At 39.4% G+C, this 14,492-nt stretch overlaps 1 protein-coding gene across 1 annotated transcript in view; it reads right to left on the bottom strand.

Moving 5' to 3' along the window:
- Positions 1–505: 505 nt before the first annotated feature.
- frmd4a (FERM domain containing 4A) overlaps positions 506–14,492 on the bottom strand; it is a 68,333-nt gene continuing 54,346 nt past the window's right edge. Inside the window, exons 14-23 of the mRNA XM_081372837.1 lie at positions 12,198–12,207; positions 10,830–10,963; positions 10,150–10,272; positions 9,299–9,530; positions 8,981–9,037; positions 8,213–8,450; positions 7,960–8,115; positions 6,562–7,394; positions 5,114–5,210; positions 506–3,124 (exon numbers count right to left, since the gene is read on the bottom strand). Of these exons, the coding sequence (XP_081228963.1) occupies positions 3,019–3,124; positions 5,114–5,210; positions 6,562–7,394; positions 7,960–8,115; positions 8,213–8,450; positions 8,981–9,037; positions 9,299–9,530; positions 10,150–10,272; positions 10,830–10,963; positions 12,198–12,207 (1,986 nt within the window). The 3' untranslated portion in view covers positions 506–3,018. The remainder of the gene's footprint in view (positions 3,125–5,113; positions 5,211–6,561; positions 7,395–7,959; positions 8,116–8,212; positions 8,451–8,980; positions 9,038–9,298; positions 9,531–10,149; positions 10,273–10,829; positions 10,964–12,197; positions 12,208–14,492) is intronic.

Genomic DNA, 14,492 nt, shown 5'->3' with positions numbered 1-14,492 from the left:
TGCTACTATTAAAAACTTTGAGTTTCACATTCCATTCAGCAAACAAACATTGAGAACAAAATAATTCATATGCAATCAACAGAACCTACCTTGGCAAGACAAAAAATTCTTTATGATTTCAGTCTAAAACAGGACATTAAGTGTGTGTAACCTTGAATGCAGGTTCAAAGCAGGACAGTTTTCTTTCCCCTTTCCTCCATTAAAATGATTTTATCTATTTTTTAAGCAGCATTCAGGAAATCAAATTCAGTTTCATGTACCTGGTATTTCAATCACCGGGTGCGATCGTCAGCTTCACCAGCGGCTGATCTCGTTACAAATGCAGAAACATAATCCACAAAGGTGACACGAGGGAATTTCAATTACGCCTGGAGGAAGCGGATCATCACCTTCATCCACCTGGAAGGGCATGCTGCGTTATGAATAACGATAAATATACATTAACCATGCATATCACTCTGTTATCACACGGTCTGAATAATAGCAATAAAGTGATTTCACGCTTCAGTTTAGCGAACATTCAGCAATAATTTATTTCAGAATCTCAAGAACCACCAACATTTCTCATCTGGAAAATTCAGTATCAGTTGCCAACAACACGGTTTTTGAAAAATGTTACTATACAAATTCTTAATAGAAAAAAGAATAAATTAACTGTGGAATTTGGTTATATTTAACCTGCCCAACAATTCCACTTTTATTTTTTTCTACAACACCATTTTATTGTGTCCGGTTATATCTGAAAATGAACTCATAAAACATGCTCTATTGTCAAGATGAAGTGGTAAGACAGTTTAGTAACTAAAGTCCTTCATTTTGCACAACTGGTATTAAAACTATGGACAACAGTTAGGAAAAGTCTACAGCTCGGAAACCAAAGCAGCAACTGGTCTTCCTGTAGCACCTGAACGTGTTGTTGCGATTTACCAGCTTAAAGACACGGAAATAAAACGAATACCGATTTATAAAAAACAAATGATAGGTTTTACTTTTTCTTTTAAAAGAACCCAGTTTCCACAGTCCTGCCTATAAATGTTGATAAATTTGTTAGTTTTCTTTCTTTTTTTTTAATATAAAAAGATTTATGTTTTTGTTATCGAGTACAGGTAGACGATAGGAGTCAGCTCACATTGGCCTAAGAGGGTACGAGGTCCGAACGACCTCTAAACGTAGACGCGGATGAGGTGTTTTACTTTCGATTAGGGCTGTTTTCACACCGGGTTTTAGTTTTAACATCAAGATGCATTACACAGTGTGCTGAGCATGCACGGAAACAATGAACAATCGATTTTAGGGCAGATAAAAATGTCTTTGAATGGGCATGAATCAGATGACTTTTAGATTTAGCGTCTGGCGATTTGGACCCTTTTGAACACACATTTGTAGTGACTGCTTATGTTAACGCACAAACTATTGAATTTCTGTAGTAATGGCAAAGGGTGTGCTTTTAGCTACCTGTTTCTTAAGGTACTTAAGTATCTTGCAGAGTGTTTAACAATGTCTTTAGCGTTATGGCTTGATGTTTTTCCTCGATCGGACGATCGAGGCGAGGGGCACACGTGGTTTCGGATCTTTTCGACTGCATGATGAAAGCATGAAACACCCTGTATTGTTCGAGCTTATGGTTTCTTACGGGTCGCTTGTAAAACTAAGCACCTGCTTTAATCGTGTCACGTTCTGGAATGCTGTTCTCCTGAAAGGCTTCGACAGCTCAGGGAGGAGGTAATGTCATTTCCGTTGAAATATCGAGTCTGTGTGCCACGTTGTGTTGTGCTCATCTGACGGATTTATAAATGTGAACATATCCTGAATATTAAAAACAGATACATAAAAACAGAAAACCGATAAGGCCAGGAGTGTTTGGAGAAGGTATTTTCGTGTGTCTCGTTACTTCACTGATGTCACAACACTATACGCGGGGGTTAGTGACGGTTCTGCATGCAGTGTGGGCTTACAGCAGGGCATTGTGGGATGTGCAGTTCAGGCTCGGAGCACCATGGTGGCGAAGTTGCCTTACTAGCAAAGTACACCGGTTGCGGCCTGAGTTGCAGTACTTCACAGATTGGTCGTTCAATGCCGATGGTCATGCTAATGCCTCTAACCTAATGCTTCAGATTTGTTGTACAGCTATGGCTTCTAAAAGTTAGCTAATGTTCTGCAAAAATGGTTGAACTTTCTGGACAAGAACCAATGAACTTGAGAATGACAAACCAACATTACGTACAAAGACCACAATGTTTTTGAATTTCCTTGAAATTATGTAGATAAGATGTATCACCATCTTGAGCGATATGATATCGGGGCTCGTTTTCCAATCCAGGATGACCGAAGACAGGCTTCTGCCATTTTAAATGCTCTATTGTTATTCACAACATATCAAAGTCCACAGGCAGAGGGAGGGGCTTATGGTGCGCTGCGGTCCAAATGAGATGGGTAATGAAAGAGGGGTGTGTGGTCACATATTGTTTGTTTTTTTTTAAACAGAACTGAGAACATAAAGATCTACAAAGATGGTTGACGACAAAGCAATCCATCGGAATGTGTTTTTGTGCATGTCATGCGCATGAGAGAGAACGACGCCGGCTCTCTGACATTAGTGCAGAGGGACACACACGACAGCAGGGGACGAATGTCTATTTGAGCATGTGTGTGTGCATGAGTGGGATTCACTTATAGTACAACGCGCAGAAGACGTCTCTCTTATGCACATCACTCCAGCGATGGAATAAACACAGAGGGTTTGTGCATATGGAGGAACCGGCTGCCAGCTAACTGGGTCAAAGTTCAAAAGTCTGAGTGGGAGGGTCAGACAAGGTCAAGCTCAGTTCATTCAGAGTCTTGCATTCCCATAGTTTATAAACACTGTACCGCCGGGTATACAGAGAGACAGAGATGAAAGCGAGGTTGTGGTGGTACTGGCTCCAGCCATAAGTGTGTTCGGATGAGTTGAGGTCCAGACTGTGGTCAGGCCTGCCTTCTGAACACTCTTTTAAAGAGAGAGGGATGAGGGATGATGGTTTAGACGAGCGTTCCCGGCTTTGCCTTCTCGTGCCCGTACCACTGTACGTCCGCTATCTCAGAGCACAGGGGACTGCTCAGGAAACAACTATCAGCGAACGGCGATCTGCAATGACAAGTCAAGGAAAAAGTCAGATATGTCATTTGAACATGCTTTCAACTATCCCTAATCATTTACGCATATTTAAACACATTCTGCAGATTTCCACAAATGTTCCCCAAAAATCAGCACAGGAAAAGCAAAAACCTGGACATGGCCAACAACTGGAACGACTTTATGTTTTCTGCACGTGGAACCAAGGAAGAAAAATGAGAATCCCAAATAAGACAAAGACTTGTTATTAAAAGTGATAAAGAAAAAAAGAATAAAATTAGATTAATTACTAGGGGTGTTAGGAGAACTCGTGCCACGATATTTCTCGTGGAGGTGAAAAGCTGTCTCGCGATATCAGTCGGAGATGAGTTTGTGTCTTTTACTGCTTATGATAATTAGCACTCAGAAAGTAAAACTGAAGTGACATTCATAGGTAGCATTTTCATCAAGACACCTGCATTATTATTGCCTCGTTGTTATTATGTTATGTATTTTAAGTCATATTTTAAGGCTATTGTTCACTAAGGTCTACTTTTATTACCATATTGTTTTGCATTTTGTGACTTTCAGTCGAATAAAATACTTTTTCCAGTCATATTTTGTCACTGAAGATTTCTTAAAAATAGTGCATTTTTAGTGCATTTTTTCAACTAAGTGCATAGTCACACCCCTATTAATTATATTTTATTTGTAAAACATGTTCAATTTACTGTATTAAACATATCTTAAATATTAAATGTAATTTTAGATTTCCTTCTTAATATATTTAATACAATCATTGTTTAAAAATATTATTATTTAAATAAATACATATATAAAGAAACTGATTCACCATTTTATAAAATTACTTTTTTATATTTTTAATTTTGGTCATACTGCCTACACCTTAAAGTTTTTCAAGGAGTCATTGCCTCCCTAGTAATTTTATAATGAAGTACGCTAAAATAAAATTTGTATTTTGAAATAAATTTAGTTACAAGTTACATTCCAACACAAGAAAATGACACAATCAGAGAGGTGAAGTAGTGAAAGAGTGAGATACAGAACATGCAGAGAGAGAGAGAGAGAGAGAGAGAGAGAGTGTACCTCTCTACTGGTCAGTGCTTTGGTGAGAGGGAGAACGGTCTTCAGTAGGAGAACTTTCAGTCGTATCACTGCCCCAAGAAAACACACACATTCAGGCAGAGGTGGGTTAGTGAGACACAAAGAGAGAGAGAGAGAGAGAGAGAGAGAGAGAGAGAGAGAGAGAGAGAGAGAGAGAGAGAGAGAGAGAGAGAGAGAGAGAGAGAGAGAGAGAGAGAGAGAGAGAGAGAGAGAGAGAGAGAGAGAGAGAGAGAGAGAGAGAGAGAGGTTAGCGTTTGTGGGTAGCCGTGATCAGTTAATGTAGAGTGAGTTGTGTAATTTTGACACTGGGATAGTTCTGTTACACACTATTAAAGTGAACAACACAGACAAAGCATTGGTATAGTTAGGTGAACATCTAAACCAAGACAATATGCTCCATAGCTCAGACTTTGACCAACATCCTCAAATATGTCTAAATTTAGACTGTTCTTTGGAGTAAATACCTACTGACAAACACAGTGCAATCCAATTGAGCAAACTTGGCAAAATTTTGAAGTACATATAAACATTCTTGGTCAAAGTTAAGTGCATGGAGAACCATATAAACCTTGAGTGATATCACTGACAAATATTACAGGTGATTATTTTTTTTTTGCACAACACTATTCTCGTTGACTACACGTGAAACACATCCTTTGCTTTACTTCTGGTGACTGACTTTAGTTTTATTAAATGATTTTGATCGGTCAATCCACTACAGAGATGCAGCACAGTATCTAACAAGCCACTTGAATACTACAGTTTTTGTTATTTACACTGACTAGCTACTATTTACATATACTACAAATATATATTATATATATCATTTATTTAAAGTGAAAAATTATATACAAATATTTATACTGCGTGCTTAAATACACTGATTCTATGTCTTACCCGCTCTGCCAATTGAGTATGTGTTGTGGGCTGCAGGGGGGTGTAGCTGCAGGCTCACTACAGGGAGTCCCACTCCGCTGACTGTGTGGAGATGCAGCTGAAACACACATAGACTTCACTATAAGACACTAATGCATACTGTTGAACTCCAGTCACATATGCTTATGCACGTGGTGAACTTGTTGGAGATAAAGATGACTGCTTGCTGCCAACACCCTCTTGATCTGCTGGAAAAGGTTTGGAGTGTTTCTGCCACCCAGAGAGAGGCGATAATCCCCACTACACACACCCACACACTGACCAGACCACCCTGACAGCATCTATACACACACACACGGCTCACAGCAATGCACTGAAGTTGACACATAAATTAGGTTGGTTACACTTTATTTTAAGGTATCATTGTTACAGTGTAATTATATATTTAAGTACTGAGTAATATTAAGCAACTACATGTAATTACTATAGGGTTAGGGTAGGATTAGGATTTGGTTGAGGGTTAGTTGCATGTAATTATGCATAAATTACTTAATTACTATAGTAAGTACATGTAACATATGTAACAAGGACACTGTAAAATAAAGTGTTACCAATTAGGTCTTATTCCACTACTTTCTTTCACAAACACGCACACACACACTCAATCATTGGAGTAGCATGTACGCAATGAAGTGAAATGTACAGACCTTACTTAGAGGACACATATGAATGAAAATGAGGCTGTGAGGGTAAGAATTACTGTCCATTGACAGATTTATTTACCATTGGGTACCTGGGTGTTGATCATTCAGTGAATAAAGATACTTTATATGAATGCAAACACCATAAAACATGGATTGTGAACATGTTGAATGGACATTTTTTTCTCTCGCAGCCTCATTTTCATTACCCAGGGCTATTAATAAATAAATTAATAAAAATAAGTAGGAGCTTCTCGATCTGTAAATATATAAAGTCTAGATTCAACTAACTTTTTCTAGACGTCAAATTATAGAGTCGTTCGATACAACAGTTAATCAAAACTGATTTCAGTGTCACAGACCTCAGAAACAGCTAAACTGAAATCATATATAACCAAAAAAAAGACTTGCAGTTTAATAAGTGATGTCAGATGAGTCTGATTCAAACTGATAACTCTATTGTTCAACACTTCAACACTGATAAAAGAATCTGTTTGACAAATTCTGCTTATCAGACATCATAGATAGCGTGCAGTTCTTTTTTGCATAGAACAAGAGAATTGCATAGACAGAGTTATAACTGTCACTAAGAAAATATTCTTATTCTGTGTTGCGAAGAATGATGGCTATATATATACACTACAAATAAATAATTAATTTTAGCAACATTCTGGATCCAAGTTTGTGTTTAATTAATGACGTTTACACTGATTGAGTTCTATCGAGTATTTATATATTTCTTGCATGGTATATATTTGTCCTGCTCACCTGGTGACCCCTTCACTAGCGACCCTATTCGTCCTCCACGGCCGTCTGAAGCGTTGGAGCTGGTGTGTGTGACGCGGCTGTGCTCCTTTATCGATCCAGACGAGCGCTGGTACCAGCACCTCAGCTCCTCTGACACCGCTGCCCGCCCCCCTCCTCCTCCTCCTTCCCTGCCCAGAGACGGAGTCCTCACAATCTGCGAGCGGGAGGGCGTCAACCTCCCGCTGCCGCCACCCGCTTCCCCATCCTCCCCGGAGCCCCACCCCTCCTTATAAAGCCCCCCAGCTGTGTAAGAGTTGGAGGTCTTAAACTGTGCCTTGACGCTGTAGTGCCCCTCCTGGTCATTTTCCAGGCTGCGGACTACCACGGCATTGGGGCTGCTGCCCTCTGTGTACAGCGGGTACTCTTTGATACGGTACTGTGAGGATGGCTGGCTCTGGCTATGGAGGTACACACCCTGGTGGCTCCCGCACACTCCTCCGTGGGTGCTCCCGTTACGGGCCGCTAGATTGGGCATGCTGCCGGAACTGGACGCACCCAGGTGTCCGGCGGACTTGTGGCGCTGTCGCTGGCGCTGACGGGCTTTGGATGGCGAGTCCTCGGCCAACGTGCAGTAGTTGGGGTTAGAGGTGGACGAGGGGTAATAATGTTCTGAGCTGGAGTGGCTGGTGCAAGATGAGCAGTCGTCGGGGACAACAGAGCCATTGCTTCCTGTCCTCTGGGGTCCTGACAGAAAGAGGTCAGGGCTAAGTCCTGCCTCTGTGTTTGCCTCTAAGGACAGAAGCTTCCCCTGAGACTCCAAACTGGAACTCCGGCCTCGGAAGGGCTGAGTTAAACTGAGAAAGAATAGAAAACTGACTTTTAGTGGATTGTTTGGATATATTTACATATATATACTGTATATCTGTGTGTTTGTGTTTTTATTATTATTATTATTTTTTTCTACAAATTGTCTACGTCAACATGAAACAATGCGGTGTATTTCAAATTGAATTAGTATATTCTATGAAAAAATGCAACAAGGGATGGATTCTATCAATTAGAATTGAGTTGATGTTGAAAAAATAATAGGAATTGATGTAGGAATTTATTTAAAGAAAGATCACAAACACTAACATTACTTTTCTCAAAATAATGAGCACTAATGAATCATGCATGAACGAGTACTATAACGGTAAATAGGGTTGATTTTGGATTTATGTTGATTTTTTTTTATTTATATTAAATGTATACATATATAATTGTATTAAATTTAACAGTTTAAAATATGAATGATTTGTCTAAAATAAGGATGAATTTATTTGACATAAAAATATAATTATGTAAATGGTATGTTAAATAAAACACTAGGTAATGTTCTCATGTTGACAGTAGAGGACATTGCAGGGTGTGTGGCAGCACCTGGCTGAGTGGACGTAGCTCCGTGTCCTCAGGTCAGGGGTGGAGGGCATGCTGGACTGACTGTTCCAGTGCGGGAGGGAGCGCACCGGGCTGTTCTGGAGAGAGTTGCTCCCTCCCGCCTCACAGCTGCCTGTGCTGGGGAACCGCCTGTGACTACTGCACAAAGAGAAAAGAATAAACACGATTCATTCATTTAAACATGCAACAAAATATTCATACCAAGCACAACAAACATTTTCGGTTTGGTCCGTACCTGGAGTGCGAGGATCGTTTCTTCACCCGTTCGTAGGGTTCGTCTAATGAGCTTTCGCTCCACATGCGGGGTTTGATCGGGGACTTGTCGTAGTCACTGCGCTGGTAGTGCAGGTGTCTCAGTCCGTCCAGGGACTGGGGGGGAGGTGGCCGGCTGTGGGACGGGGGTCGGGGAGGGAGACCTTTGTGTGGGGAGGCAGCTGGAGAGAACGTGGGGGTTCCTGTCACCTGGGAGTCATCTGGAGCACAGAGTGAGATGAACTGAGATAAATATATGACTGAATGTTAAGATGGCGTGTGTATATGTGTTTCCTTTGTGGACAAAATTGCTAAATGTTAGAAAGGAAAAAAAAAATACTTTTAAATTCATTTTTTAAAAACAAAATGTATTTAATTTAATAAAAAAAGAACTTAAATAGTTTACAAAATGGCTTGATGTGGATTATCTGATTGCATGAGCCATTTGAAGTTATTGTAAAAAAAAAATCAATTAAATTCTATACTAAATATTAATGAGTCAAATTAATTAATATTAATTAGGCAAATGTTTTGTATCTGTAAACTATATTACTTGGCAAAATAATTATTGTTTATTGTGACTTTTATGATATAACAAACAAAACACTTAATTCTTGTTTCCAACACCCAACTATAGATAGATAAAATCAAACCCTGCCCTAAATTTTGCTTGTTAAATATTCTGCTTCAACTTGAAATTAGATTATAGAATTAAAATTGGTATGCGTGTATAAAAGTGTTCAAAACGCACCATCATCCAGCACCAGTGCGTCAGACAACGAGCTGTCCTCTGAGCCGATATTTGCTTCTGCCAAACAAAGACAAAGACAATTACAAAGCGAAAACTCCAACACACCAAAATGTCAAACAAATCGCTGCAACCTGAGTGTGAAAATGAGTGAATTTTCACAGCAGAGGTCACACACAAACACATACGTTCACACTGTTTTATAGGTCTGTGGGGAGGTGTGATTACTCTTGCTCTCAGCATGAAAGACTTTACAGAGGAAACACTTAACGAACTCACAAGTAACTGAGTGAAAACATCTTTATAAACGTAATTCCTCACCCTCTATGATGAGAGAGGCACGTTGCGTGGGTTTCTTCCCGGAGCGAACGCGGTGCTCGTTGATGCCGTTCTCAATGTCTTGCAGCTTCTTCAGAGCATTCAGATACGACGTCTTCCTCTGTTTCTTCAGCTTCTTGCTGCTGATGTGAGGATCCGATGCTAACCGCCGCGCCGCCTCTGTTATCTGAGACTGGATGGCAAATTCCCTTTCCAAACGCTCCAATTCCTCTTCCTAAAAATACACAGATGTAAACACACACAAAATGAGTAAATCAATCAAAAAAACATGTAATTCTTCACTTTGTGAAACTGCAAACACACACTCCGTCAGAATAACAAGACAGCTACGGGCGCCAAATTGTCTAGTTCTCACACACATATTGAGAGAGCTAAGACATTGTGGCCTCTTATCAATGCCTTCGATTAATCACCCAAAATCAACAATCATCATTCATGTAAAAGGCACATACAATCCGAGGCGAAGATGACATTGTAACCTCTTATATAACTTCAGCTTGCTTCTTTCACACACACATTCACAAAGCTAAGCTCTTTTTGGGTTTTGTAATCCTGTTCCTTTGGCTGACACTCAACACATACACTGCACTATCACCACTTCCCCTGATCATGCCAGACTGGAGCTATTCATAGACCCCTGCACACAAACATGAGCATCTGAGTCTGAGTTTGGCTTAAAGGGCAGCTTATGATGAAAAAATTGTGCAGCATTCGCTGTGGTCAGGGGGTCAGAAGTTTGAACGGGACCAATTAAATCAAACTATAAACAGGATGCCCACTCAGCGAGGTCGTGACAGTGGTCAAAGGGCGGGATGAAGTTGGATGTCTCTGACCTCTCCTTTGGGCTGGATCTTCTGCTCATCCAATTTGAAGGCTGTGCCGATTTTGCGTCTGACGGTGGGCGGCTCCTCGCCGGGGTCCAGAGGGTACTCTTTTGGAAGTTTTCCTGTCAGCTCCTGAAACAAATCACACTATGTTACACTTTTAATCCAGCTGTTTGTGTAAGTGTTTATTCATATAGATTAAGATACAAGTTCTGATCAAAACTTTTGTGAGCAAAATCCAGACTTGACTGTTTGCAACGCAGTTTTTAGTCATCCTAAGGTGTGCTTGCATTGTGAAGGTCATTTCAAACAGAAGTGTGCTGCCTTATCAGATACTTTGTTTTGTTCAAAATCTACAGCAGCACTTCATGTAATCCCAGAATGCACTGCTCAATGTTAATGCAACATAGCAGAGAAAGTTAATAAATGACAATTAAAAAATACAAGTTCAAGTATATTAGATACTAATTCAAATTGTAAATAGAAATAAGTGGCTAATTTGTATCCCTTTGCATGATTTGACATTCTTCACACAAAAATATTGAGTGGAATTGTCTTTGTTCTTCTCTGGCAAATACACAATAAAAAAAAGAAAAAGAAAATTCTGCCAATGTAGATTGTAGACAGCAAGTCAAGTTAGGTTTTCAAAAAGCCGTTATGCTGAAGTGAAAGGTTGTTTCGGTACTTACCGCTTCTCTGATGCAGATGCTCTTGAGTTCCTCTATTCTCTGTCTGAGCGTCTCCTCCAGTGCTTCCTGTCTGGCCCTCAGAGCCGCCAACATGTCCTTCTTTGCGGTCTGGGAGCTGTCCGACTCTTGAGAGCCTACAAATACACACACACACACAGGGTTAGATCAAATCAAGGGTTGACATAAGTCACATTTGACCAAATACGTATATGTGTGCGTGTAACCTAAAGGTCAAAGATCAGAAACATTTAAAGGTCAAACAAGCATCAGCAGCTCCAGATTTCAGCTTAAACAATCAGACTGACCTTCTCGCTTATTGAGAGGGTGTGTACTTCACCTCTTTCGACGCTCTGAAAGGGGAAGAATGTGTGTGTGTGTATGCGTGTTTCCGGACAGAACTGAACAAAGGGTCCTAATTGTTTACCAGAAACTCCATGTGGATCAGAGCATGGAGCAAAGCTGTGTGTGCATGCATCAAGGTCTGAGATGTTTACAAGGAAGCCAGTGGAATTTTTTGGAAAGATTGGCAAGGATTACATAACAACAATACCTTAATATCACCAGACAATGCTAAAGAAATTAAATCAGTGTTTGTTTACCCAGTGGGAAACAGCATCATGGACAGATAACTGCATCTCTGCAGAGGAATATGATGTGTCTGGTGTGTTTAGAAGGGGGTAATGAGTGTGTGTGTGGGAAGGTCTGGGAATCAGTGAAGGGTCAGCAGTAATAGAGAGAGAATATGACCGGGGTCACTGGCTGTGTCGCTAGTGCCCAGTCAAGCCTGTTATGTGTGTGTGTTTGTATCTTTGGTCTAGGGCTGCACAAAAGCCCTGAAACCAAAGTGTGTCCTGTCACTGTAAATCAGACAATATGGCATGGCACTTGGAAATCTTCCTTATTGTGACACACACTAGCGTTGGGGTCAGTAAGAATTTGATTTTTTTTAAAGAAATTAATAGTTTTATTCAGCAAGGATAAATTTACACCACAGGAATAAATTACATTTTGAAATATTTAAAAATAGAAACCAGAATACCAGAATTAGAATAATAATTATAATTCAGTTTTACTGTATTTTTTTGATCATATAAATGCAGCCTTGGTGAGCATAAGAGCTTTTAAAAAAACATTAAAAAATCTTACAGGCCCCAAACTTTTGAACGGTAGTGTATTTCGGAGTAAAAAAATATTCACAGTGACATAAAATGAAGTAAATATGATCCATTTGAATGTCATATGTTGAATGTTGAATGACTATAAGCTCCAAAACCAGCTGTTAGGTGAGCACTTCTAATGGCACATTTAAACAGCTGTCTTCCCAGAATCACTATGAACATACAAGTGAAGCAGAGTGGGAATTCTTGCCTCCAAGTTCCTGTGTGTGTGAGAGACAGGAGAATTTAGCTGCAAAGAGCTTTTCCACTCCACCAAGTCTGGAACTGCTGAGAAGCTAAATAAATAATTTTTGCTTCCCATTGGAAAATGTCCAGCACAAAGATGTGAAAAGAAAGACATTAGGAGAAAAATCAGTTATGGGTGGGGTTCATGGGAACTCCAGAGGGGCAGAACTTTCCTGCAGTGAACCTATGAAGCAAATCTACTGCAAAGAAAGGCACCACACGCTGCATGACACACAAATCTCAGGCATAATTCTGTCACTGGAACAGAGGGACATTGTTTTGGAGAGTGTCTCTGTGAAATCTCTCTATCCTTTCAGACACTACAGGAGAAAAGGGGTCTCCTGTAACATCTGACGACTTTACAGAGCAATGACACACACACATGCACATTTAACTGTAGTGTATTTATAACAATGCACATATTCAGCTTGAATTTGCCACAAACAGCATATTAGAATGATTTCTGAAGGATCATGTGACACTGAAATCTGGAGTAATGCACAACAACTTTTTGTTTTCTACTTATATAAGCAAAACTGCATGGGAAGAAACAAATAATACCAGCAACAATAAAGTATAACAGCCTAACTTTTCACAATACAGCTAAAACCAGTGGTGGAGTTATTTCCCTCCATTATGTCCCACTGAATAGTCTTTTTAAAGTGAATGTGAAATCAAAATAGATATTGTTTACTTATTATTGCCTTATTGTGCACAATTCATGCATGTTTTTCCAAAGAAGAAACTTTCTTTGTGAACTGACATTACTGAGTATGACTCTATTTTGGATTCTCCAATCAATTCCAATTGGATAACATCAAGTGCTACCCCACATTTTTTGTCTTTGAATTTTATTTTTCTCTTTGACCTTCCACTAATCTATCACGTGTGGTCAATGGTTAAGAGGCTGAAGAAACAGCCCAGATGAAAGGGGAGATCATATGACTGACACCAGTCCTGCTATAAGCTAATTTAATTCATGATATCAGACACCATGGCAAGAGTCCAAAACCAGCATCAAGCCAAGCTGTTCTCACTCTCACCCCATAGAAAATGTACACACATACCCACACCCCAAAACGCCCAGTGTATGACATCATCATCACCATGAGATCATAAACACTGAATTCACACATATAATAGGAGTTTATGAAGCCAAGTGCACACTACAAATGTTTTTTTTTTTTTTTTTTGCAATTCTCCCACGATTCCGAACTAAACAAAATAACATAATAATAATAATTTTAAAAATAATCATTAAATAATTAAAAATAATAATTTACTAGAGGTTCTGACAAAATGTCAATTTCCCATTAATGTAATATAACCATGTTCATATGAGTAAATGTGTGTTCTTCATACGTGCTTTTGTTTTTAATGTTGTTGGTGTTGTTTTCTTTTAGCAGTCAGTTGATTTTAGGTTTAGAATGTAATGTTTGTATTTAACCCTTTTTTTCTTATAATGTACAGCATAGCCAACATAGATACAGTCACAATATTTGTTTTCATAGGCTTTATATTACACGTTGTGTGGAGGACAGCACTGGGCAGGGTGTAACAATAACATGTTGTATACATGGTGTAACAAATAATGGATTAAAATTTTTTTTTATGTAAAATAATTAGGTTGTATTGTATAATAAAGGTTAAGAAGGCCCATCTATCACTGTTTTCCATGTTCATAAAGTTAGTTTCTGGAGCAAATAGGCTATAATCTGTGTTTACACAGCTTTTTTAAAAAATGGCGGATGCTGGTGTTTCGCGTGCGTTCGGCCAATCGCATACACTAACGTTACTGGTAGTTCCTATAGTGCTGGTTTAGACCCTACTCTGAAGTAGAAGCTAAATTAGTTCCTCCAAAAGGAGTTCCTAGAACTAAAATCGCTCCTAGTTCCTGCGGTGCGAACGGCAAAATCTGGCTACTTCCGCCAATAGTTCTAGGAACTATGAAAAGGATCTTGTGGTCCGAAAGCCCCTATTCAGTAATCTGAATCGCTATCGGATAATAACTGAATTGAGCTGGATGATGACAGCCTTCTGCAGAGCTGCTTTATATATCAAAATTGTTTCATAATTTATACATTTTGCAGTATTGACACTATTGAACTGATTTCAATCACTGAACTGACTCGAGCTGAATAATGACACTATTGTCTTCAGTAGAGCTGCTTATTGCGGAATTTAATTAGTTTCATAATTGATGAACTTTACAGTTATTGAACTGAACTGAACCAACACTGGTTCTTCATATGAATAATGA

Source organism: Scardinius erythrophthalmus (genome assembly GCF_964197995.2).
Source record: "Scardinius erythrophthalmus genome assembly, chromosome: 8".
NCBI classification, from domain to species: domain Eukaryota; kingdom Metazoa; phylum Chordata; class Actinopteri; order Cypriniformes; family Leuciscidae; genus Scardinius; species Scardinius erythrophthalmus.
Note: the sequence above shows the minus strand (reverse complement) of the source record. Positions and strands in the feature narration are given on the sequence as shown.